The sequence below is a fragment of the Panicum virgatum genome, chromosome 5K (assembly GCF_016808335.1).
Source record: "Panicum virgatum strain AP13 chromosome 5K, P.virgatum_v5, whole genome shotgun sequence".
Taxonomy (NCBI): domain Eukaryota; kingdom Viridiplantae; phylum Streptophyta; class Magnoliopsida; order Poales; family Poaceae; genus Panicum; species Panicum virgatum.
The window spans coordinates 5,163,882-5,190,310 of NC_053140.1; the positions used below are offsets into that span (position 1 = coordinate 5,163,882).

The 26,429-nt window shown below is 46.4% G+C and overlaps 4 protein-coding genes across 4 annotated transcripts; 3 read left to right on the plus strand and 1 right to left on the minus strand.

The window, feature by feature from the left end:
* Positions 1-1,508: 1,508 nt before the first annotated feature.
* LOC120705834 (NADH-cytochrome b5 reductase-like protein) lies at positions 1,509-6,209 on the plus strand. The gene is made up of 13 exons (XM_039990365.1): positions 1,509-1,772; positions 1,898-1,937; positions 2,627-2,702; positions 2,982-3,041; positions 3,482-3,532; positions 3,832-3,886; positions 4,079-4,149; positions 4,241-4,292; positions 4,480-4,557; positions 4,852-4,941; positions 5,022-5,135; positions 5,335-5,403; positions 5,719-6,209. The coding sequence occupies exons 1-13, from the start codon at positions 1,644-1,646 to the stop codon at positions 5,773-5,775; spliced, it is 942 nt and encodes a 313-aa protein (XP_039846299.1). The 5' UTR covers positions 1,509-1,643; the 3' UTR covers positions 5,776-6,209.
* Positions 6,210-7,713: 1,504 nt separating this feature from the next.
* LOC120705835 (MAPK kinase substrate protein At1g80180-like) lies at positions 7,714-8,624 on the plus strand. Its single transcript, XM_039990366.1, has one exon. It carries the CDS (start codon positions 7,944-7,946, stop codon positions 8,298-8,300), a length of 357 nt encoding a protein of 118 aa, XP_039846300.1. The 5' UTR covers positions 7,714-7,943; the 3' UTR covers positions 8,301-8,624.
* Positions 8,625-16,880: 8,256 nt separating this feature from the next.
* On the plus strand, positions 16,881-18,507 carry LOC120705837 (transcription factor HY5-like). The gene is made up of 3 exons (XM_039990368.1): positions 16,881-17,251; positions 17,358-17,725; positions 17,813-18,507. The coding sequence occupies exons 1-3, from the start codon at positions 17,134-17,136 to the stop codon at positions 17,921-17,923; spliced, it is 597 nt and encodes a 198-aa protein (XP_039846302.1). The 5' UTR covers positions 16,881-17,133; the 3' UTR covers positions 17,924-18,507.
* Positions 18,508-18,991: 484 nt separating this feature from the next.
* On the minus strand, positions 18,992-25,001 carry LOC120705836 (ABC transporter C family member 3-like). Its single transcript, XM_039990367.1, has 10 exons — positions 22,551-25,001; positions 22,365-22,451; positions 21,652-22,281; positions 21,392-21,556; positions 21,023-21,317; positions 20,707-20,921; positions 20,193-20,498; positions 20,028-20,091; positions 19,661-19,900; positions 18,992-19,571 (listed from the first exon to the last, which is right to left on the minus strand). Exons 1-10 carry the CDS (start codon positions 24,957-24,959, stop codon positions 19,468-19,470), a joined length of 4,515 nt encoding a protein of 1,504 aa, XP_039846301.1. The 5' UTR covers positions 24,960-25,001; the 3' UTR covers positions 18,992-19,467.
* Between the last annotated feature and the right edge of the window lie 1,428 nt (positions 25,002-26,429).

Genomic DNA, 26,429 nt, shown 5'->3' on the forward strand with positions numbered 1-26,429 from the left:
TATTTAATTATGAGGCATGCATTGTTCTGGAATATTGTATTCAGTTGCTAATAACTTTTTTTTACATATTGTCAAAGTGTTCTGTATAGCTTGGTATTTCTATGACAATTCAAGTTATTTTTTCATGTGAGTTTCTTGGGATGTTAAAATACAAGTATTTTTTTTTGGATTTGTAAAACATGCACCGTTAATGGTTCAATTCTAAAAGTTTTGAATAGAAATGTGTGATGAACTGCAGATTTTGATTCATATATGGCTGATTGAGTGATTGGGGTTAACATTAGTAGCTTAAATTTCCTTAATTGAAGTTATAAAATCCTCCTTTAGAGTAATTTCACTATACTGTGTGAATGTTATCTCTTAGTGATCTTGTGTGTTTCTTATGGATGGATCAGTGGTGCTACCCATTTACCTATTATTAGCTCCCACAGTAAGTCCCTAGACGGCTAGACATATAAATTGGTCGTCGCAAAACTTTGGTTAACACTTGAGCGCTGCTTGGTGGTTGAATACAACCTGCCCATGAAAAGTGGAGCTCGGAATAGTGCAACCCGGCAAGCAAGCCAATGGATATACGATGGAGCAGCGGCTGTGCTAACTTAATTATAAATGATGCCTTGCTTTGTAGAGACCACAACCATAGTAACAAATCGGGTATGAAACTCAACAAATTGGGTATGAAATTTAACCGGACATTACATACCTTTTCTGGAGCCTTTGACTGAGGAGAGACCACAACCATAGTAACAAGAGGGATGTCGGAGGGGAAGTTAGCGGTAGCAAACATAAGTAATAGGGGGAAGAAAAAGAGTGATGGTTAAACCTAAGCGAGAGGGAAAAGAGAAGGAGCAATTGCGGTATGGTTGTGCTAGGAAGAAGGACCGATGACGATGCGGTTGTGCTTGGAAGAGGGGAAGAGAAGGAGCGATGGCGGCGTAGTTGTGCTAGGAAGAGGGAACCGGAACGAGTGATGGTGGTGGGATTGTGCTAGGAAAGAGGGGAAGAGAGGGAGTGACAATGACGTTGATGTGCTAGAAAGAGTGGAAGAGAAGGAGCAATTGGCCGCGCAGTTGTGCTAGGAAGAGAAGATAAGGGGCGATGGCAGCGCTGTTGTGACCGAAAGAGTGGAAGACATGGAGTGAGAGGGCGGCCGGTTGTGCTAGGAAGAAGGGAAGAGAAGAGAGGAAAAGAAGGAGCAAGTGCGATTCTGTCAAGAAGAAGACGTGTAAAGATGCTAAAAAATAATCTTATTAGAGCTCACGTCAGCATGAATCTCAAAGATTTTAAGGATCTCAATATAATTCTTTGATATTTTTCTACTAACAATTCTTTGATATGTACGGTACTTTATATTAGAATATTTCATGAAAAAGATTTAGATTATTATTATTATTATCACTTTGATCCCTATCGATTTCGTAAATTACATTGTGGCTAGCGTGGTTCCGACCTTCTGTTGCATCAGCGCGAGTACTTAGCGCCGGGCCATCACTCTCATCCTCCGCTCTTATTTCGCCATCTGTAAAACCACCAACAAAGCAACGCCGGTGTGTGTGTGTGTGAAAAAACCCCAGCTGGTTCGCTTCCGCTCCCGTCAGATCGGATCACTTGACGAGTCCTTCTCGCCTCCCTCGCCAATCGCCATGGCGGCGCTGCTGCTGCGTAGGCTCGCCGGGGCCCACCGCGGTCGCGTCCCGCTGGGGGCCGCCGCCGCCGCCGCTACCGCCTGTGCTGGGGCCGCGCTCTTCTACGCCTCGTCTTCCCCTACCGTTGTACGAGACCGATGACTGCCCGCTGTTCCCATTTCGTTTTCCGTTTCCTCCATCCCTAGCCACTGCTGAATGAGTGGTGATGCTTTTTTTTTTTTCGTTGGGCTCACGGTGCCGGATGATTGCAGGCGCACCTGGAGAAGGGCGAGGAAGCCGGTGAGAAAGTTGGTGAGCTATCTCCTTCCTTTCTGAATTTACTCCGATCTAGGTTTCGTGGGTGTGTGGTTTGATCAAAATTTACATGCATCTGCCTATGAAATTAGTTCAATTTGGCGCGTGGTTGTGTGAGTTGAAGAAGATGTTTGCTCCTGGATTCCGCATTGTTTTCTAATATGGAGCATAAGAATTTTTGGTGAATCTTCTGGGGTTGGAACTTACAAGCAGTAGTTGAGCACGATGGTTGTTGTTCTGAACGGTGGCTAAATGTGCTGGTAGAGGCATACCATTGTCCAATTGTTATGGCGTAACTCTGTGCATTAGCACATAGTCTTAACTCTCAAAGTTGACGAGTTTACATCTGTTTAAGCATCCTGTTGTGGACTTCTGTGCATGTTTCGCCTACTCCAATTATTTATCTGGCTTAATAGTGAAATTTTGTGTCCAAGTGTTGCTTCATATTACATATTACCATGAAAAGGTTGACGACAAATGAAAGAATCTTTCATTCTGGATGCCAATCTGTAGTTTTTAACTTCTTTTATTTGAAGCAGTTCTGTGCTCATGGAATTCTGAATTAATTTTATGGTTATGGAATTTTGATAATTCAGAATATTCTATACGAACTTTGCTTTCCTCATGATTACATGATCATTGTGGTGTTTATTTGGTTTTTACGGAAAACCATCTTGATTTTTCAGCACTTAACCCTGATAAGTGGTTGGAGTTCAAGCTCCAAGAGAAGGCAAAAGTTAGCCACAACTCACAGTTGTTCAGGTAATGATTGCAGAACTTCTGCTTGAATTACATTACTGCAGAAATACTTGTTTTCTGCAACTTCCTTATCTTGGTGTTTGACAGGATAGATGGTCTTGCAGTCACCACGTGAATTATCCTGTAACCTTGTGTAGCATATTGCAATGCTATATTTTTAAGTGTTGATTATTGCATCCACCATCATTTTCCCATGACCATCTTAGTGGCTTTTCTTTATTTACACTCGATCAAGTTTGTTTGCCTTAATGCTAAGCTTATGCAAGTAATCTGATCTTGCAGATTTTCATTTGACCCAAATACTAAGCTGGGCCTTGATGTTGCCTCATGTCTCATCACAAGGTATCTTTTCCAATTGCAAGGACTTAATTTCTTAGCTAGGAGAATCACTTTATACAAATTTTGAATGACATCGTGCTTATCATGTGTTTTCCCTTTCAACTTTATATATGTGATGATGATATTCATTATCTTAGTTCGAGTCAAGGTTCTCACTATTCGCTAATGGTTGTTGTTGTGAAAAGCAAAATGTTATTTGTGTTACTCAAATAAGGTTGGTGTTCTCTGCTGCCTGTACATGTTCACTGATTTTTTTTAGTAAAGTCTACAGAGTAGAGAATGCTGGATTGCCTTGTAAAGACTATTTGTACACACTTTAGAAGCTGTCCATTGAGCCTTCCTCTCCTTTCTTTCACTTAAAGCATCTCTTATTCCTTTATCCTGATAGCTACGAGCTAGTTTCTATCCTGTGTGTTGACTACCTAGAAATGAACTCATTGCAGGGCTCCTATTGGTGAGGAAGTGGAGGGAAGAAGAAAATATGTTATTCGCCCGTAAGTTCTGTGCCAACTGAATCAAATGCATGGTGAAGTCCAGCAGACAATTAGCCTGTTTTAAGTGCCATCAACATGAACATCCTCTTCGAACTCTATTTCTTGTAATTTGTAAAGCATTAACACAAGCTAGGAAAAAGCATAAACACAAGGTGATCACCAGCACAGGATATTTGTAGTTTAGGGCACAAAATAGTATTATTCTTCAATCAGATTTATCCTGACGCCTATCTCCGATCCAGATTCTAAAGGATATTTTGACCCATTGAACAGCCTGTTTTTTATCCTGTTTTCTGCAGGTACACACCTATCTCCGATCCAGATTCTAAAGGATATTTTGACCTATTGATCAAGGTGCCCACAGAATCCAGTTTATAAATTCCATATCCTTTTATTGCCCTGCAGATCATTGGAGTTCCAAATAATGTTGGTCTTGAAAATGGAATCAAGAATAGTATGATAGAGATCTCGTGCATTTGATTTCTGTTCATAGGCAATACCTTGCATATTATGCTTTTTTATTTTTGCTAATTGTGTTATGTACAGGTTTATCCTGACGGGAAAATGAGCCAGTACTTTGCAAGTTTGAAGCCAGGAGATGTTGTTGAAGTCAAAGGGTAAAGAAACCTAATTTTTTTTACAAAAATTTCCTTAGCTTCCTCTATGCACTATTGCCTCCTGTCACTGAAGCATTTATGTTTTCGTCAGGCCCATTGAGAAGCTCAGATATAGCCCGAACATGAAAAAACAGATTGGCATGGTAAGATAGGCTAAACTTGACCAAGTAGTCTACCTTTTGATTCATCCCCACAAGGCCAGAAGGATAATGACAGATGAATTATTTATGTTAATTATTCATATGTATTTCCAGCACAGGGTGTGCTTAATTAATTTTCCATGTATTTTGTATGCCAGCTACTAAATAAAGTTTATATCTTTGCTTCCAGATTGCTGGTGGTACTGGTATAACACCAATGCTGCAGGTTGTCAGGGCTATCCTAAAAAATCCTGATGACAAAACTCAGGTAAGTTGTGATCACAAAATTCTGAAGATTCTTCAAAACTGGCTCTTTTTCATGCATTAAGCAGTGCTTTGGCATCTTTCTGAGAAAGTTTTGTTTTGACTATCAAAACAAATATTTTCCCCTCAATAATATTCACATAATGCCTCAAATAGGCATTCTGCCAGAGTCCAGAACTGATTTGTGTCTTTATTTTCATGCAATATTCTCAACAACAATAGTTTCATTGTCGATTACGCCTTTCCCTTATGGATTCTAATTTTATGTTTGTTTGGTTTGTTTATTATTCTTATATAGGTCTCCTTAATTTATGCCAACGTGTCGCCAGATGATATCTTGCTCAAAAGGGAATTGGATAGACTTGCCAGTAGCTATCCTAACTTCAAGGTTTATATTGCAGTGACTAGTCCATCAGAATCTGGATTATGATTTTCCTTGAGCATGACATTATCCTTGCAAAATCTCAGGTGTTCTATACAGTTGATAAGCCATCAACTGACTGGAGGGGTGGTGTTGGTTTTGTATCGAAGGACATGGTTTTGAAAGGTTTGCCAGGCCCAGGGGAAGATTCGCTGATCCTTGTGAGTAGTTCATGACATATCTGCTCAGAGTTTCTTCTGAATATTTGTGTTTCACAAAGTTACATTTGATCAGTTTTATTCATGTAAGCTAGGTTATGATGATTGCCAATATTATCTTCATTTCTTGGTGTCATTAGTTTCTTTATTACTTTTGGTTAATTAAGGAACACCGTCTGTTTCATGTTTTTTGTTTTGCCAGGTTTGTGGTCCACCAGGAATGATTAATCACATTTCCGGGGACAAGGCAAAGGATAGATCTCAGGGCGAGGTATTGTGGATTTATTTTGTTATTTATATTATTACTTCTGATAGTAAGTTGCGAACCTTATAATTCAATGTTTCTTAATTGAAGGACTGAAGTATGGTAACTGTCATGCATACTGATATATCCCCCTTTTCTTCCTAAGAATAGGTCCAGCCGTCCAGGGGATTGTTCCCTAAAACTATCAACACCTGGATTGTAACTAGTGTGGCATTGTACACTAGACTAGCAGAGCATGCCTTTCGTTTATCGTTGTACTGTCCATTTCATTTCTGAACATGTTATTGTTTCATTAATGTTTCGGTTTTCCCTGCTGTGCAGGTCTCTGGCATTCTGAAAGATTTAGGATACACGGCAGAGATGGTATACAAGTTTTGAGAGGACAATAGATTCTGCTGACATACCTGCGGCGCCGGCAGTGAATAAAACACATCCGAACCTTTTTGTTTCGCGCATCATTCGGTTCAAAACATGCCTCCTTTGAATAATATTCGTCCGAGGATTCTAGGTTTTGAGCTACCTGGAAGTTGACCCTTGAGCTGAAGATGTGCGTTATTTCTGCGGGTGGTGTGTCCCTGCTTGCGCCTGCGTGCGATGTTAACGAAACAGAAGCCGGTACTCTGTTTAGCACTTTCAGATACATCTACCCAGTTCCGTTACTCGACAGTTGCTTCTCTTGCATTCCTGTCCAAGAATTTTTGTTATTTATTTAGTAAAATCACACACTGTCGAGCTGTTTAGCCCGTGTACATGCCGTGTATACGCTACACAGAGGCTTTACCACCGTCTCCGTTTAATCACCGTTTAGTCCATTTAAATGACTGTTTAGTCTGAATAAATAGCTAAATGGCAGGTGACCGGTAACACTGAATCACATGAGTCATGCGAGAAGGCAGGCGCGATTTCCTTCACATTGTGACCAGGATGTCGCAGCTTGACATCACTCTGCAGATGTTCCCCACCATGCGGTGCGCGTAAGTGCCGTGGCGTCCATGAACTTCACCGGAAGTTGGTGGCGCGGTTTTTTTATTTTTATTTTTTTTTATTTTCGTTTTTTACAAAAATATATTTTCAATTTGGAAATTTATAGGAATATACCCCGCCGCCCCGCTGTCGGGCGGCCGGGACCTGGCCGCCCGGCAGTGGGGCGGCAAGGGCATTTTTGAAAAAAATTGTGCCCAGGTCCCTAGGGGCCGGTCGCCCGGCAGCGGGGCGACCGGCTCTCCCACCCTTAGATTAGCAATCAATTTAATTATTGTTAGGAGTGATTAGTGGTATATTTAGGTGTAATTATTTGTAATGATTAGCGTTGATACAGTACATTTAGTGTTAGATTAAGTATTAGAAAGTACTAAAAAAATTGTTAGAGAAGTATTAGAAAGTCTTAAAAATTGGAAGATAATATTAAATTTTTTTAGAAAATGTTAGAAAATTGTAGAAAGTATTTTGTTGAAACAGTAGTTTAGCAATCAGTTTAATCATGATATTAAATTGATTGCTAATCTACTGATTCAACAAAAATAATTACAACATAATCTATTTGTAAAGCGTAAAAGAATTTTGGTTACCTGCAGTCGCCGGCTCGAAAATCCGGCAGGGCTTCGCCTCTCTCCCTCCCTCCCTCTTTTTTTTGTTTCTGGAATTTTAGTGATGCAAATGAGGGTGGGGGGACCAGCCAACCCTTATATAAGGGTGGGAGAGCCAGTCGCCCTGCAGCCGGGCAGCCTGGGGGCCGGCCGCTAGGCCCCCAGTGCGCAATTTTCTCCGCAAAATTTTTTTCTTAAATGTTCCTGCCGCCCCGCTGCCGGGCGGCCGGTTTGGTCCGTTGCTGTCCGCGCTCTGCCGGGAACTGCTCGCCACACGGCTGTTATGGCCGCTGGTCAGGCCGCTATTCTTTCCGTCGTCCTGGCCTTTCACTTGGACCTCGATTGAGTTGAGCCTCTTTCTGAAGAACAAGAGAAGGAGATACAAAAAGCACAGGATGAGGTTTTGCTTCTTTTTTTTCTGTTGTGGATCGATCGTGGAGGGAGGTTTGCTCTTTGCTGCGTCAATGTGTGCAGAGCTGAGCTGCTAACGTGGATCGCTGCTGCTGTGATGTTGACGGCCATGGCCGACGAATTAAGAAGAATCATGAATGAATGAACGGCATTATCGGCTGACTACAGGCTACATCAGTAGTTGCCGTGGCTGATACATCGGGTTGATCTTTCGTCAGCACTTGAGTAGATTAGAAGTTTAGAACATCAAGTCTGGGGTAGCGCAACCATAGATTAGAATACACAGTGGATGGTTTGTCTTAGTTTAGCTCATGGCGTGATGAAAATTCAGAGTGCAGACAGGCCTCCCTAACCTCCCTATCCCTTGAGCAAATTTGCGCGTCGCCATCATCGGCCCCCCTATCCCTGACAATTTGCCTCGTTCTCACCCATTTGTGGATTTCTTATTTAGCTACGGCCATACCATTCTTTCTCCTCCTCCATTGCACACCATACACACAGTGACACAGACACCTCCAGTCACAAACCAAACCACAGAGGTGAGTAACCATGGCAGGGCTGCAGCGATCTTCACAAACTTTCAGGAGGTCCGGCTCGTCAGGCTTGGTCTGGGATGAGAGGCTCATGTCTTCACAGGACGGCAACCAGGGGGAGCCAGAGGGTACTGGAGCCACGGAGTTCAAGGAGCTGAGGCACTCCCGCAGCGTCGGCTCCGTTGGGCTGCAGCGCAGGCGCAACGACGGCGCGGAGCACAGGCGGCGCCGCGACGACGGCAACCAGGGCTTCCATACCCGGCGTGTTGCCCCAGCTCTGGACCCGCCTTCGCCCAAGGTTCCTGGCTGCATCTTCTGTGGGATCTTCAGGAAGGCTGGAGCTTCAGAGCCATCCAAGCCCAGAAGGTACTAAGGTGATGTAAAATCCTTCAAGTATCAGTTTCTCAATCTTGAGCCTGCAGAAGTTCGAGTCATGTGTGGATGCTAGAACATGAGATGTATAATTGTAGTTTGGACAGGTTGTGAGCTTCTCCCTCTTGCTATATTCTTGAATACAGGAAACTGTATTCTTGAGTGACTGTCTTCCATCATCTACATGCTAGAGTATGTGCATCTCTTTGTAGAATACTTGTATATATACATACATGTGTAAACATACATGTACATGAACATGATGTCCTGCTTGGCCTTGTTTCTGCGCCTTCTACATGAACATGGTGCTCTTGTTTTATCTCAAGATCGGCACACATCCAAGACCAACAGAGTATTGCTGGTTACTCAACACGTGTGAAAAAAAAAGAAGTCATTTATCTTTGCCTGATATGCTGCGGCATCGTATCTTTTCTGTTAGAACAAATCTATCTCATGATCATGATTGATTCTTTGGGACATATTAAATCTTTTCCGTGTTATGAAAGAATTTGCACCTTTTGGACTGGTAGCCTAGTTCCCTTTGTTGGTTGAGACATTAAGCCTTAAGTTTTTAAGCGGCAAAATGCCATATAAGATCATTATGAGAAATGCGAGTACTAATTGGTAGATTAGGACGTCCACTGGTTGATTGTCCAGGAGGCAGGATTTGGGTCTTGGATGGGCTAGCTGCTTGGTAGTTTATCTGTCTCAATTATTGCTTAAACAATGATTGGAAGAATTGGTACGCAAAAGCAAACTGAAGGCTATTGCACCCCATAGCATATTTGATCCCATCTTCTTGGCTTCTGCTGCTCAAATGCTCTCAAGTGGCACAAGTACCTGATGTTGCATCATTTGTACATTGAACATGTTAGTGACGTTTTCTTCTGTATGTCCCACTATTGTCCATCATTTTTCTCTTCTCACTTTGTTCGGCTGGCTATGGCTGGTGGCTGGTGTTGATTTGTTATCGGAGAAAAGTACTGCTGGCTGACTGGTGGCTGGTGCTGGTTTAGTGTGAGAGAAAAACACTGCTGACTGGTTTGTCACCGTATCTAGCTAGGAAACCCTTGAATGCCTTGTTTTTTTAAAAAATTTTTTTACCTTGCCTATTTTTTTGAAATACAGACAAGACATGAACTAATAGAAGGGTGTGGGCACACGACTGAAGCGTATGAATGGAATTTCCACTAGTAAAAAAAGCTATCCATTAGTGGTTTCCAGGTGGACAGGTTGGCTTGATGCGCTTTGCCTCCGGTTGCCGGAGTGATAGGCCGTATCCTAGTATATGAATTTTTTGTGGTGTTTGTTTGATGATGATAATATTTTTGCATGTTGACCAAATAGGAATAGGATTATCAAGCTACATACAATTAGCAGTACAGAGTCTTTTCTTAGGTCGCTGTCACCATATCCTCTTCTGGACCATGTAACTAGCTTGTTGACCTTCCTGCATATTCTCGAGCTTTCTGGTACTTAATTTGGTCACTCTCAGTGAACTAATTGCTTGAAAGACCAAGCAGGATGTGCACAACCACAATCCATCCTTCTTCTAGTATGTACCTTTATTTTCTTGCGCTTTAAGTTCCTTTCCGAAGTGTGTCTCATTTTACCTATCCCTTTGCATTTTTCTATCAAACTTTTTTCATTGTGCACTACTGTTGCAATATTGCAACTTTTGTTACTGAAGAAAGGCTTGTGGTATGTGCTTTTCTGGCTCATCGTGGTCGTGGACGTGTTTTTTAACCCTTGAACAGTCATCATGCTTGCGGTCCTGCGAAGCAGATTTGCTTTCAGGCTGGATCTCCTACTGCCCTTGCCCCGTTCTGAAAAAGGCTTCTACTTTCCGTTCAGAACTACATTAAAAATTTTATTTGGCTTATTGTTTACAGCATATGACACTGAATCCAATGGACTGTCAGCTCCACAGGGTTTTTTTTTAATCTCTATACTCCTTCCGTACATTAATGTCGTACAAACATGTTTCGCAAAAAAAAAGTAGTAGTACAAACATGTGCTAAAATGATTGGGGTCTTTTTGGATGGAACGTTGAATTGGCTTTTTCTAAGGCCGCTGGAATGACATTGAGAACTTGGCCAGGCAAAACAGATCTATAAATCTATTAGAGCAGCCACAGTGTGAGCAAAAAGCGATGCTCAACAGGAGAAAGTTTTGGGCATCGATTTTGGCCCTGTTTAGTAAACCCAAAAAACATCACATCGAATGTTTCGACACATGCATGGAGTATTAAATAAAGTTTATTTACAAATTTTTTTGCATAGATGAGCTGTAAATCGCGAGACGAATCTAATGAACCTACATAATCCATGATTTGCAACAGTGATGCTACAGTAACCATCCACTAATTATTAATTAATTATGGATTAATTAGCATCATTAGATTCATCTCACGATTTATAACCCATCTGTGCAAAATGTTTTATAAATAGACTTCATATAGTACTTCAAATTGGTAAGATTCCAATAAAATTTTTTTTGCGCTGGAAGCCTTGGCCGTTGCAGCTGTCGATGCTAGGTTAGAAATTGCTGGCATCGATGACAGTTGAAGCCTTGGTGCTCGGTGACTAGAATATTACTTCCAGCAGGGCAGTCAGGTTGCTGTGCAGATTAAAGCGTAGAAAAAAATTTGGATTGTTGCATTTAAATATTATTTATATCATATTGTTTGATTACGGAATGGCCCCCACGTCATTTTGGGCATCGTTGTCTCACGCTGCAGCAAAAAAAGAGTTGAAGCATCCCTTGTATGTGGCAGTGAGATGAATTTTCAAGCCTCCCTTACACTGTGGCTGCCCTTATGGCTACAATTGCACAGTGCTCAGACCATGATTGTCGTAAAGTCCTTTTTACCTCCCCTAACTGTTGCAAAAATTAGTTTATCCTCCCTCAACTACAAAACCCAATATAGTTGCTCCCTCGTCTCTTTAAAACCGGACTTATGACCTCAATGATGGTTTCCTTTAGTGGTTTTCTTTTTTTTCTTTTATGATTTATTTTGGTTGGATATTTAAAAATTATAGTAAATCACAAAAAAATTATAAATTATAAAATCTATTTATTTTGGATTTTACATGAGTAGATCTATGCATGAACATATGATATGGTATAATTTAGCATAATTTTTTTCTCTAGCTTTAAATATATACTTTTTGGTAATTAATTTATAGTTACAGTTTTCATGATCTAATTATGGTAAAAATTTTATGGTGGGCTAATCATTATATATTTGAGCTGTAGTAAAAATTTTATACTAATTGGATCAAAGTATACCTAAGTTATAGTTACTGGTTTCTCTTGGTGGGTTTTCTATTCTTCTTTTATATTTATTCCAACTGAATCTTTAAAAAATCAAAGTAAATTATAAAAAATCATAAAATTTAAATTCAAATTTTGTTAGACTCCATATGAGTAGATCTATGCAGTGAACATATGATATGATATACTTTAGTATAAAATTTTTGCTATAGTTTTAGATGTATATTTTTTGTTATTAATTTATAGCTACAGTTTCCACACACAAATTATGATGAAATTTTTATGGTGAGCTAATAATGACATGATTTAGCTGTAGTAAAATTGTACCCGTCGTATCATGTATGCTTGAGTTATAGATTTATCTAGACAAATCTATAACTCATCCATAATGAGCATGAAATTTTTACTACAACTCAAGTGTATAATGATTAGCCCACCATAAAAATTTAACCATAATTGGACCACAAAAACTATAGTTATGAATTAATTACATAAAAGTATATATCTAAAACGACAATAAAAAGTTTGTACTAAAGTATATCATAGAAATTGTTCGTTGCATAGATTTACTCATGTGGAGTCCAATAAAATTGGATTTTTCATTTTATGATTTTTTTATTTACTATAATTTTTCAAAGATTCAACCAAAGTAAACTTAAAAGAAAAACAGCCAAGGAGGTCATGCGTCCGGTTTTAAAGAGATGAGGGAGCAATTATGTCTGGTTTTGTAGTTGAGGGAGGAAAAACAATCTTTCGTGATAGTTGGGAGAGGTAAAGAGGACTTTTTTTTTCTTTGGCAAACAGTTAAAAGAGAAAAGTAAGCAGGTCCACGCTTCAAGAATAAGTTGCTTTCCCATGATTCAGACAAGAATCCTCCAACGAACTGGATGAAGGCTGCCACTAGTAGTAACTCATAAGCATAACCTAATTGTTGAGGCTTATGCTGGGGTTCCACATGTTTCATACTTTCTTCCCGGAAGGAGCGGTTGATGCTGGTAACTGGTGGACGTGGTCGCAACGGTGTCAGTAGATTATTCCATTTATTATTCTTTTCCAGAGGAATATACGGAGTATTATTTGTCATAGCCCATTGCAATGCTAATGATGATTGGAGTCTCGAGGAATCATCAATGATGTAAAAAGTTCCACTTTTCCAAGGAAAAAAAGAAACACGCTGCTATACGATCGTTCATGATTTTCTTATATTCTATCTACATAAATTATTTGTGATGCGCATGGATATTTTTACATGAAGGTGTGCGTCCATGGATCAAGGGGGGTTGTGAAGGACCGGACAGGCGACCAGAGGGGGGTGAATGGGAGCCTTTAATAAATTCTCCAAAAGAACCAGCCCTATGTCCCAAATTCAACCCGACGCACCTCTCTTCTAACCGTCAAGGCGACACACGCCAACAAGTGACGAGTTCACCCCAGGAACGGTTAGGAAAAGCTCGATGTAAAGCGGAAACACGTGAAAGCAATTTACTCGAGCAAGACAAAACAAAACGGAAGCCGAAATTTACCTAAACACCGAAAGCTTGCGACTAAGCGGAAGCTAGCAAGAATTAAACAGCTCAAGCAAAAGCTGCCAACAAAAGCTTCACTTAAACAAGCATGCGATGATATGATAAAGAATAGCACAGGTCAAAACTAGTTGAAGCAAAGCTTAACAACAAGCTAATTAAGAGACTCAGCAAAAGGATTACAACAGACTACTACAAAAGAGTTCTCTTAATAAAGCATGCAAAGATTAGCAGGAACAAGAATAAAACTAATCTAAACACTAATCAGAAACAAGCGCTACCTAAAGTCTTCACCTTGGCAGAGAAAACCCTTGTGCAGCATTTCCTCGAACACTTGGTGGGCGTCGATGAAACTAGCTGCAAATCAACGGCATCGCACCATGAATTTCCCACACACGCATGCATTTGACGAAGACCTGCAAAGCAATCGAGAACACACACAAGTGCAACAAAAATCTTGGTGGAAATTTTTCTCGAACACCTAGTGTGCGCTGCTTGCTGTGCGCCGACCGGTCCTGCTCTGGTTGTCAAGCCAAAGGGCGCCACTCCCTGCGTGCGTGCGCCCAGGAGAGATCAGCACCAGCGCTCCTGCCTCAGCACCGCCTAGCAACCGTGCCTTGCCAGACCCTGCTAAGCACGGCAACCAGGGAGGCTCCTCCCTTTCCCCTGCCCATCACAAGAACAAAGAAACATACACGGAAAACCAAGGCAGGAACTCACGTGAATTTCAAGTACTGAAATTAAATCAACACCTCCTGCACAGCTGCATGCCTGCCTGCATCACCAAGCTAAGGCCAAACGCATGCCACGACCAGGCACTTGCTCACTGCAGCAGCAGAACACACCGTGCCCCCTGACCCCTCCAAGACTTGTGCAAGATCAGACAAAAAGGAAAGCAAAAAACCCACGAAAATCAACACAAATTGACTCAATCCAAAAGCCCGGAGGGCACTAGGAAGAAAGGGCCTCCTTTCCCAGCGAATCCATGGTACAAGGTCTCAAATTTCCATCACAAAATCCTAACCCTAGGGGAGAAGAGGGGAAGAACCAGTGAGAGGGAAGTGGCGCACGGGAGAGAGAGCTTGCTGCTCTGGGCGCCAGGCAAGGGAAAAAGGAGAGAGAGAGGAAGAGGGTGGGGGGTTTTTAACCCAACAACTCTCACCAAAAAGACTACATTATTCCTAGACTCAAATAAACGCTAGAAAGCCCGTAGGGGCAGAACCGAAAAAAGATACAAGGACTCATCCGACGGTCGAGGTTTTTTCTTCGAGTCGAAGTCTTCTCCGCGATGCCGACGTGTGGATGAAGCTCCGGTCCGCGGTTTTGGAGGGTCCGCGAAACCCGGGTAGGTGACCGGTTTTGAGAAAACCGCCAAAACCTCACGCGCGGGAAGATTCCCGCCTCCACGCCGTGGCCCTAGACGCCGTTCCCGCCTCGGCCTTCTGACGGCCCTAGACGCTGCCCGACGCCCGTCACCTCCTTGCCCGCAGTGAGGCCCTAGACGCCGTCGACGCCCGTCGCCTCCGTCAGTCCCGAGACCGACGCCCGTGCCTCCACGACTCGGCGTCTTCAACCGCCGTCCGCCTCCTTGGTTTTGTGGCGCAAATCAAGAAACCCGCCTTCCGTCGCCGCTTGCGCCCTCGATTCAGGAGTGGACGCCACAGCTGCCGCCCGGCCCGAGCTCCTCCACGGCAACTCTCCGTCGACACTCGACGCCCGTGTACCTGCAATCCAAAGACCAAGCGCACGATCACACCGCACGGTTGACAATTCACTCATCACAGGCAGGATAGAGTACTCTCATTCCTTAGGTTGATGACTAGCTACAATTTCTCAGATACTTCTATTGATGATTGCCTTGAGGCTTGCCGGGTTCATTTCCATTGCTTACCACACTTTTCTATGACAAAAGATGTCAGCCAGGGTAAGATTTAGGAAGTCACATAACGATAGGTGATGACCAAACAAAAAGGTTTAGTGCTTGACTACAGTGACAGTAGGGGCGGAACTATGTATAGGCTCTAGTGGGTGCTCATGACCCACCATCATGTTTCCAACACCTTACAAATTAGACTGCTACAGTGGCGGAGTTAGGAATCAACCCAAGAAGGGGCCGGTTTCTACAACACTTACACATATGGCAGCTGTTAAGCGGCGGACGGGTGGAGGCCAACAACATGCACACGTTATACGTAGGAAGTGGCAGTCATTCGGTCAATATGTGTAGAACCGCATTGACAAAAATGGAGAGAGATATAGCAGACTGCATCTGTGAGTTCGAATGTTGACGCAGAAAAATAAGGAATGCAGTAGTAGAAATGTTTTTTAAATAAAGGAAAACATTCCAGCCTCTCGCAGCAGTAGAAATGTAAATTGAGTAGATTGTTGCTGCTTGTTGTGCCCATACAATGAGACTTACGTAGTCATGTGTGGGCTTGCATACGTTAAACAGGCATGGCCTGACTAGTTAACTGTTACAACTCTGTATTCTTGCAACTCAGATCTCTATAATCCTATACATATGCTTAGAAATTTGTATGGACCGGGGGGGCATAGCCCATGTTGGCCAACACATGACTCCGCCAGTGGACGGCTAGCAGCAAACCATGGACAGTGCACCCTAGCTTTAGCTTCACCCTGTGTGACAGCGTGGATATGAACCCAACAGGCCTTTAGTTTTGTAATCTAGCTAACTTTGCCAATATATTTTTACCATAATTATTACAGAACTAAGAGAAGAAAACACCACATCTTATGCTATTTCACACCTCGTACAAGGACTTGGTCTAAAAAACACTCAATCCTCACTTCCCATTTTGACCCATTCTTGCCAATTGCCACCATCGTCCCGCTTACCTGACCCGATCTACCACGCACACAGGTTGTGTCTCCGCTCCCTTAGCCATCACCTTCTCTAACCATTATGGTGGCCATCACACCCACCGCCTTACCATCGCAACTAGGTCGATAGGTCTCGGGAATTCAAAACTAGAGGCTTCATTGCAGAAGAACGTTGCTACGGCCTACGGGGAAGATAATTAGCCACATGCCAGCATAATTCTCTAAACTAATTGAGTGGTAGTTCACATGGTTTTTAAGGTGAAATACAGTCAAATGTGGTTTAGCTGTTCCCTAATGGTTATATGCAGTTTTGGGCTAACACGATTATAACAAAGTTAGGCCGTGTTTAGTTCCCCTTAAAATTCCAAAAAAATTCCAACGCTACAGTAATTTCGAACGTTTGACCACTAATTAGCAGTTTTAAGTGTGGATAACTGACAAAACTCTTTCCATAACCTCCGGGTGTAATTTCGAGACGAATCTTTTAAGCCTAATTAGGCTATGATTGGACAATATTGTGCTACAGTAAATAATCTCTAATGATGGATTAACTAGGCTCGTTAGATTCATCTCGCGATTTAGAACTCGTGTAAAAAGTTTTATAAATAGATTTCATTTAGTACTTGTAAATGCCAAGATTTCATTTTTAAAATTTTTAGAAAACAGAACTAAACACAGCCTTAGGTGCCCACCCAACAGGACGAGAGCATAATAAAGAGAAAAAGGCGCGCGTGATTTGCTGGAAATGACAAGTGGGCTTGATCGGAGGGATGGGCACGCAGCTACGCGTTCCGGAAGTCGCCGTCAGATGCGGTGGAGGCGTGTATGGTGCCGCGACGCGCCACGCTCCCCCCGCCGCGGCCGTAGGATGGCGTTGCCGTACACGGCGGGGATGGCGTCACATCCAAAAAAAAAAAAAAACCCAGCCCCACCGACCTCCATTTCCTCTCCCCGCCCCACTCTTCCCCGCCGTCCCGCACACAGACTCCCTCTCTCTCCTCCCCCGCCCTCTCTCTCTCATCCGATCTGCATCTGCTTTTCTTCCCCCCTTATCTCTGTCCCTTCTGGCGTGCGCAAAGATTTGATTTTTTTTCTCAATCGAGGAGGCGGAGCCTGAGGAGTGGTAGTGGTGGGAGAACTTGGGGAGGAAGGAGATCTTGATCTGTTGTGGGAGGGGAGAGGTCGAAGAGGAAGATGGCGGCGCAGGAGCAGGAGCAGGAGAAACAGCAGGCGAAGACGAGCACCACGAGCTCGCTCCCCTCCAGCAGCGAGCGCTCCTCCAGCTCCGCGCCCAACAACCTCAGGGAAGGAGGTAGGTGCCGCGCCGCCCATGCATCGCCCTTGGCAGATTTCGCGCGCGCTCCCCTTTTTCCCGTCAGCTAAATCCGGCAGCTGGAGCTGATGCCTGCATGTCGCAGGGGCGGAGAGCGACGAGGAGATACGGCGGGTGCCGGAGATGGGCGGCGCGTCGGCGTCGGCCTCGTCGGGCGCGGGCGCGGACGAGCGCCCCAAGGAGGACGGCAAACAGGGGCAGCTGGTGGCGGCCGCGGGGGCGCAGGGGCAGCCGCCGGCGCCGGGGAAGAAGCGCGGGCGCACCGCCGGGGACAAGGAGCAGAACCGGCTCAAGCGGCTGCTCCGGAACCGCGTCTCGGCGCAGCAGGCGCGGGAGCGGAAGAAGGCGTACCTGACGGAGCTGGAGGCCAAGGCCAAGGACCTCGAGCTCCGCAATGCCGAGCTCGAGCAGCGGGTCTCCACGCTCCAGAACGAGAACAACACGCTCCGCCAGGTCCGTCCGTGCATGGCGACTCGCCGATTGGGTTCGAAACATTCCCCCTCTTGTCCTGACTCCTTGATGCTGCCTGCCGCCGCGCAGATTTTGAAGAACACGACGGCGCACGCGAGCAAGAGGAGCGGTGGCGGCGGCGCCGGTGGCGGCAAGGGCGGCGACGGCGGCGGCAAGAAGCACCACTTCACCAAGAGCTGATGGCGCCGGTTCGTGCTAGGAGCTGTGAACTTTTATCGCCTGATCTGACCCCCCACTTTACGGCTGGTACATTTGCTGGCTTTGTTGCTGTTGCTGATGACGCTTTTCCCTTCTCGTCTTCTCTTCTTTTTTTTCTACTGTGTCCGTCTGCTTCACTGATGTAGCTGTACTATTTTTACCTGCCGGTCCCATCAACCCGTTGTAGAACTACCAGTAGCAGTTTCTTCTTTGGTAGTAGGGTTCTAGGCGTGTAATTCTTCCTAGTACTGTCGTGTAATTCATCCCTGCAGTTTGGCAATTCAACCCAAGAATTTCCATGCCGGAGTTGATGATGGCTTCACTTTTTGGAGAGAGGAAAAAAAAAGGATCACCCAAAGAGCGCCACCGTGCGCAGAGAAAACGTGATGACAATAACACACGCCAAGTAGCAAAAGGTAAGGATTGGATACTGGAGCAGGGAACCACCAAATCAGTGTGGCCTTGTTGGACGATTTGGTGCTAGAATCTTCTGCACTTGGAATCCAGGATGCTCTTCTTCCCAAGTTGATTGCAAACGGCAATGCATGTTGGGTTAATTGGCATGAGTTTAGCTTGGCCCTTTTCTTTGGTTATTGCTTGTAAGCTCTGGCCTCAACTTGAAGTTGTGATCTCAACACGGCCACGGTGTGGCTGGCCGTGGCCGGCCACGTATGAATGCGAGATGATGCGTCTTTGCGCAAGCCTTTTGCGCATGAATGCACATGGCATACGGTGGTTGGATCACTTGGATGGTTTGACTAATAAGCTGAATGTGACGCCCGTCTCTCAATTCGAAGAGAATGGAAACTTGTTGAAAGCAACAGGGGGGAGCGGCACATTCCCCGTATTCCTGCACGCTTGCTCTCATCACGTCCTTCCAGAAAGAATGCTGTAGCCAGCATAAGAATAACAGGTGTGGCCCTGTTCGCCGTGCTGGTGCTGGAGGTTGTTGCTGGAGTGGTATGAGAGAAAAATATTGTTAGCTGACTGGTGGCTAGAGACTGCTGCTGAAGTGATATGAGAGAAAGACATTGCTGGCTGGCTGGAGGCTGCTGAAGCAGAACAGGGTGGGTCCTTCACCAACCTGCAGACGCCTCCCTATTTTATTCGACCATCAAAATATCGGATTACAATAATCTCTGAAACGTTCCCGGCCTGTGTAGTCCGTGGTCAGAGCACATGATTATCCTGGGCTCGGTTCTTTCTCTAATGTTCAGAGAAAAAAAAAACTGTGCTAGCTTGCTCAGACATGAACACTACTACTTCCATCCCCTTTCTAGCCACCTCACCTCACCCTTCATAAACCCTCAACTTCACAGCAATTAGGTTGGCGCTAAATCCGCATTAGCACTAACGCGATCGGTATTAGATTTTTTCGGCATCATCGACGAGTCAGCCTGCCTACCTGGCCGGCGACCAGTAACAATCCGCCGGCATGGTCGACGAGTCAGCCAGCCCTGCCTGCCACCCCTCAACGGCGTGGAGGACAGCGGCACGAAGCCTTTATCCTCGCTTGCTGCCGGCGGCTACGCGTGCGTCGATCTCATCGTGTATTCCGCGACGAGCTTTGAGAAGAGCGACGACTTGTCCTCCAGCAGCCTGGCCGGCGTGTCGCGCTCCACGGCCACACCTGTGCAAACGGCAGCCGCGGCGTCAGACCGGCCACACGCCTCGCAACAGAAACGCAGGAGAAAAATTTAGAGGTTCGTGGCCGCTAACCGTTGTCGAGGAGCAGGACCATGTCGCTGTCGAGGACGGACGTGATCCTGTGCGCGATCGTGATGACCGTCGCCTCGGAGAACTGCTGCCGGAGCGTCTTCTGGATCAGGTTGTCCGTTGCGGTGTCCACCGAGGCGGTGGCTTCGTCCAGGACGAGGATCTTGCCCCGTTTCAGGATTACCCTACCAAGGCACACGAGCTGACGCTGACCCACGCTCCAGTTCTCGCCGTTCTCTATCACTACAATAGGAAGTTCAGAATTAGTACCCAGGAACATGTGCCACACCAGCCTTTTTGGAAAAACAAGCACTACTAGGGGGAAAAAATGTTAATGATGTATGGAAGAAATGAACAGGTAGAATCAGACCTGGTGAGTCAAGCTTCAGCTCCTTCTTCCTAACCTCATCACCTAGCTGACAGCAATCCAAGGCCTGGAATGAAGAGTAACAGATAGATGTTACAACTTGGCTAAAAGTTGTCATGTGAGTGTAGCAAACAGACAAGCAGTGGAAGACGTGAGAGGTGAAGTTACCTCCCAGATTTGATTGTCAGTGTATTCCCCAAGAGGGTCAAGGTTGCTTCTTACAGTACCCTCAAACATGGTTGGTTCTTGAGGAATGATGCTCAATCTAGATCTCAGATCATGCAGACCAATGGTGCAAATGTCGACGCCATCTATTAGTATCTGGCCGATAGTTGGGTCCACAATACGGAAAAGGGCCTGTATGAGGGTTGATTTGCCACTTCCTGTTCTTCCAACAATACCAGTTTTCAGGCCTCCAGGAAATGTGACTGTAAGTCCCTTCAGAACAAATGGCAGCTGTGGGGCATATTTCACCTGCGTCAAACTAGACGTTAACAGGCTGTTCCACCAAGCATATGATTATCCTTTCATTTTTTATAATTAATATTTATCATTTGTGTAGATGTATTGATTAGAGAGTTACTGTTTTCTTTCCAGACTTGATTTCTGTGAATTCATTAACAATGAAAAAATCATACAGGTTCTTCAGAGCAACTTTGTAATGTAGGAAAAGGGGATTTACATGGAGGTCATGGAGCTGAATTTCTCCTTGAGATGGCCAGTCATGAGCCAGCTTATCTTCTGACATGGAAAGCGGGGGCTCTTCACGAATGCTCATATATTGCAGAATTCTCTCTACTGATATAATCTTATTCTCCAAATTGCACATGCTCCAGACAACCCATGCTTGGAGCATGTTCAGATTAAGCCCATATGTGACTGCAAGACCAGCAATCCCTGATGGGTAGGATGCAATGTTAGTTACAAGCTCACTTCAACTCACACCATTTTTATCAACCATTGAGTGAAATAACAGGAACTCAGAATTAATGTAATACCTGGATCGATGATACCGGGTGGCAGATTGATCAAAAATATCAAAGAGAAGGCAAATGTAAGAGATGACAGCACATCCAGGCGAAAGCAAAGCCACTCCATCGCTCCAGCATTGTAGAATTTCGGTCGAGAGTAGGCATCCATTAGATGGCTATTTGCTGATACAAACTGATTTTCCTTGCCGAAACTTCTGATGGTAGTCGATCCTGTTATCGATTCTGCAAAATGCTGTATGATAGGAGCTTTGCAAACACCTACTAGCCTTTGCAGCTCCCTGGCTGTATCAATGTAGTATCTCTGCAAAAAAGCATGAGTAGTTAGATGCATATAACCGTGCAGGTGCAGCTCTATGAGGATGAAGATGGGCGTACCTGATACCAGAAACACGCTGCAACTACAGGAATGAAAACAACAAAGACCTGCCATGCAACCTGAGACATCACAGCAATAATTCCAACAAGTTGTATGATAGCAAATGCAACAGAGCCCATCTGGTAAGCGATGCTGGTGTCCACTTCGCTTTGATCAGTTGAAGCCTGAAAAGTTTTGAATCCATGTCCATGTGGCCATGTGTTAGCATGGTCGAAAAAAAGGTTGAACCTAAGAAATTTGTCACATGCAGATTACTTACTCTATTCAAGATGCGCCCACTTGGAGTGGAATCAAAGAATGACATAGGAGCTCTAAATATGGACATGTGCATCTTGTTGAATAACAGAGTTGCTGTCTTGTATGAAGCCGTTACAAGAAACAGTGCTCTTAAGAGGACGCAGAATGAGCTTCCAACGGCCAAAGCGATATAGACATATATCAGTGTTGACATGCTCACTGGAGGCTCAACGTCCTTTGAAACGGGAGCAGCCCATGCCATCCAGTAATTGCTCCCAATTTGAAGTACTTGGAAAAGAATCTGCGCAAGCAACACTAATGGCACAAGAGCTCCCTTATAGGCTAAGGTAAGGTACTTCCAGTAGACCCAAAATCCAACTTTGCCTTTCTCCCTTTCTTCTTCCTGCACCAGCTGTCCACTCTGATTGTCCCCTTCATCCTGTTTATCTTTCTTCTCGGCAGATGATAGTGATTTGGTCAGCTTTGCTGTGCCTCTGGAAGGGGAGGTCTCATTGCTTCCATCCGCAGCATCAATCTCATCCAATGCCATCAGAGCATCCTTGTGAGCACCAACCAGCTCCATGAATTCTTCCCCTGAACCAAGTATATCATTGTATTTGCCTGCTTGTGCTATTCTCCCATCTTTCATGACCTACATTACAATCCTAGTAAGGAGATACATTTTATTGCAATCAATATCCATCAAAAAATACCAATAAAATTAAAAATTCTCACCAGAATGAGATCAGCAGCTGGTAGAAATTCAATCTGATGCGTAACATAAACTACTGTTTTTGAAGCCAAAGCCCCAAGCAAGCATTCCTGCAATATAAGCAGGTAACAGACTTAGTAGTGTGGTTGGAAATTTCTACTGAACATAGAAGATGGAACTTAAGTGCTTAAGTATAATGAATCACGTACCTTGAAAAGGTGGGATCCTGTATGAGCATCAACTGCACTGAATGGATCATCAAACAAATAGATGTCTGCTTCCTGATACAAGGCTCGGGCTATCTGAACCCTTTGCTTCTGCCCACCACTAAGGTTGATGCCTCGCTCTCCGATGACAGTCTGGTCACCAAATGGCAAAATTTCCAAGTCTTTCTTAAGTGAGCAGGACTCAAGGACCCTTTCATACTTCTCATTATCCATCTCCATGCCAAACAGTATGTTGTCCTGTATTTTGCCGCTCTGTATCCATGCTGACTGGCTGACATATGCAGTCGTCCCACAAATCTTAACCTCTCCCGATAACTTTGGAAGCTCGCCAAGAATGCAAGATAGCAAGCTCGATTTGCCGGAACCAACCGTCCCACAAACTGCAACGCGCATGCCTTGCCGAGCTTGGAAATTCAGGTCCTTCAGCGTCAGCAATTGTGGTGAGGCCTCCCAGGAGAAGCACCCGTTCCTGACCTCAATTGCAACATCTGAGCTCCCACTTGGCAGCCTCTGCACAGCATCAGTGGGCAGCTCCTCCAGACATAGGAAGGATGCTATCCTGTCAAGAGATACCTTGGTCTGAATCACCATTGAAATCGTGTCAGGAAGGTTGTATATTGGTTCCTGCAGCACGCGGAATGTGGCCAGTGCAGATAGCACTTTCCCAGACTCCAATGGGATCCCCATGAGCATGCAAGCCCCAAAAGTCACCACAGCAACAAAGGTAGGAGCTCCCCAGAACACGAAGGTGACCAAAGTCGATGTGTAGAGGTATTTCTTCAGCCAATTTGTTTCTGTCTTCCTCAGCTCAATGATCTTGGACAAGAACTTCATCTCCCACCCTTGCAGCTTCAGAATCCGCATGTTGCGCAGGATCTCGGACGTTGCCTTCATCCTGACATCCTTGCAGTCCATCAGCTTCTGCTGGAACTTCTCCTGCATTTGCCCCGGAGGCACATTGGCAAGCATGACGACCACGGTGGCGCCGAGCGCGGCGAGCGAAGCGAGCCCGAGGGTGGAGTACAGGATGAACAGCGCCATGCCGACTTGCAAGGGTACCAGCCAGAGGTCGTGCATGTACCATGAGAAGATCCCCACGCGGTCGGCGTCGACGCTGATGATGTTGATCATCTCGCCGCTGGTGCGGCTCTGCCTCGACTGGCTTGACAGCGCGAGCCCCTTCTGGTACACGACGGCGACAAGCGCGGACCGCGCGCGTATCCCGGCCTGCTGCAGCCGGAAGAACCAGTGGCGCTGCGACAGGCACTCGAACACCTTGGCGACGATGAAGGCGAGGACGAGGAGCTGCCCCTTGCTCGCGTACCTCTCGTCGCCGTTGAGGTACTGCACCAGGGAGTCGATGAGGTACGGGCCAACGTAGGTGGAGACGTTGTAGACCAGCGCGTAGAACGCGGTCACAGCGACGTGCCACCACACGGTGCGCACTAGGGCCTTGGTGAGTTTGAACGCCGTGACGGCCTTCCGGCGGGAGCCAGAGACGTCGCCGGCGACCGCCTCGAGGTTGGCCTCGAACGTCGGGAGCAGGCCGGCGACGCTGTCGCCGGGGTCGAGCCCCGGCACGTCGTCAAAGCCGAGCGTCTTCTTGTGGCCGACGGCGAGCAGGGGCCCTATCCACGAGAAGGTGAGCATGCTGAGGAAGCCAGCGCCGGTGAACTTGGACGCCTCCGCGGCGCTGCGGCCGCTCCCGACCGCCGCCCCATGCGCGCCGTTCAGCAGAGGCTCCTCGGCCGCAGAGCCGCCCGCCACCCGCCCGCCTAAGAACCCGGCGCAGAGCAGAACCGCGGCCGCGACGACCGAGACGGCGTCGAGCGCCCACGAGCGCGCGGGCACGGGGAGCCCGCCGAGGCTCGTCGCCACGTGGGCGGCGGCGGCGAGCACGGAGAGCAGCAGGAAGAGCGCCCACCAGAGCCTGAGCGGCGCCGGGGGGAACCGCTCCCCGCGCCGCCGCCCGGACCCGAACTGGATGTACGCGGCCAGCAGCAGCCACGCCACAGCGCGCGCGGCGGCGTCCGCCAGCTCGGCCGCGGCGTCGCGCGACCAGCCGGCGCCCGCGCCCAGGTAGCACGCGTACGCCGCGAGCAGGGAGTGGAACGCCGCCAGCGCCCACGTGGCGCAGGCCGCGACGCCGTAGCAGCGGGACGCGGCGGGGCGCGGGGAGGCGCCGTCCCCGTCCTTGGCGCCGGCGCGGCCGCCGGCGCAGCGGCGGAGGAGCAGGCGCCCCGCGACGGCGAGCGCGAGGACGACGTGGGCCCCGGCGCCCACGCCGTGGATGAAGAGCGGCTGCTGCAGGAAGGGGGCGAGGAGGAGGGCCCCGGGCCCCTCGCCCGCCGCCGCCGCCGCGAAAGGCGGCGCGGCCGTGGACGCGGGCATCTATGCGGGGGGGCCGACGAGTGGCTCGGCTAGTGAGTGAGGTGGATGGCGGGGTAGGCCGTAGGCGAGGGGTTATATAGGCGACACACGCCGCCGCGCGGTGGTGGCGGTCAAAGGCGGCTGCCGCGCGCGGCCCTCGGCTCCGCTCGGCTCCTTGGAGTGCAAGACACCGCCGCCCCCGCCCCCACCCGCGGGGAAGAATCGAACGGCGGAGGGGACCCGACCAGTTTACCGCGGCGGCAGAGAAAAAGGATTAGGGGATCTGCCGGCTCCGAAAACCTCCCGTAATGACGACGCGGGGCGTTTAGTTTAGACGAAGATTACAGGGGAAGGTGGTTAATCTCGAGGGTTTTGGGAGTGGGATTTGTCGCTGCTTGTCTCGTCCCCCGGCCCGGCCGGAGTCGGAGATCTCGGCGTGTTTGTTTTTTTAGCGCGCCAGTGAATAGTGATATTTTGACCGATTATTACGGTGTCAAACAAAATCAGTTTACAAAACCAACTCCAGAACCCTCGCGCTAGTGACTCTGAAGAATCTAATAAGGCTTTTGACCGTGCGATTAGAAGATGATACTGTAGTATTACTGTAGCAAATTATCGATTAATTACCATCGTTAGATTCGTCGCGAAAAATTACACCCATTTTTAAAAATATTTTGTAAATAGACTTTATTTAATCTTTCATGCTGGAAAATTCTATTCAAGTGCTAGGATTCTAGCGCGGATACAAACAAGCCCCTTGTGCGCGCTCCAAAAATTATGCGTGCGCGCGTGGGCCGAGACCCGAGAGGGGGCCGTTGAGATTGGCGAATCACGGGGGGCGACGGCGACCGCGCCCGCGCCCGGCGCACGGCGCACGGCGCAGGCGCAGGCGCGCGGCCGCCTTGCCGAGGTCGTGTCGCGTCCCTGCTCGAACAAACAAGTTGGGGTACGTGCGTGACACGATACACCTGCGCGAGTTTAAAAACCTCGATGAGGATCGAAACAGGAAGATCAAAGGGAACCAACCCCATGTTCAGATATCACGACCAAAACTGGACGCTGCGCACGTGTACTTCTAAACGATAAGAGCAGGCAGTGGTCGATGCGTGTTGCGTGGTGGAATCGACTTGAACCGTGTTTAAGGACGTCAGCGGGTTTGGTCACTCGAAACCTGCATTCCTGGTGCTCAAAATGGCCACGTAACAGCTACCGGATGATAGGTCCATGATGGATTGAGGATTTGAGGATGACGTTGATACCGTAGTAGTGCATTCCTGGTGTTCAAGTTGGATCCACGGTCAATTGATGATGATACCGTAGTACTCCCTCTGTTCCTTTTTATCTGTTATTTTTGGAGTGTATGCCACAAATTTGATTTGATTTGTAAAAAAATATATGTAACATTTGTATCTCCAAATAAATTTATTAAAAACTAGATAAAAAATCTAACTAATGATATCAATTATGTATCATAAAGATTAATATTTTTTA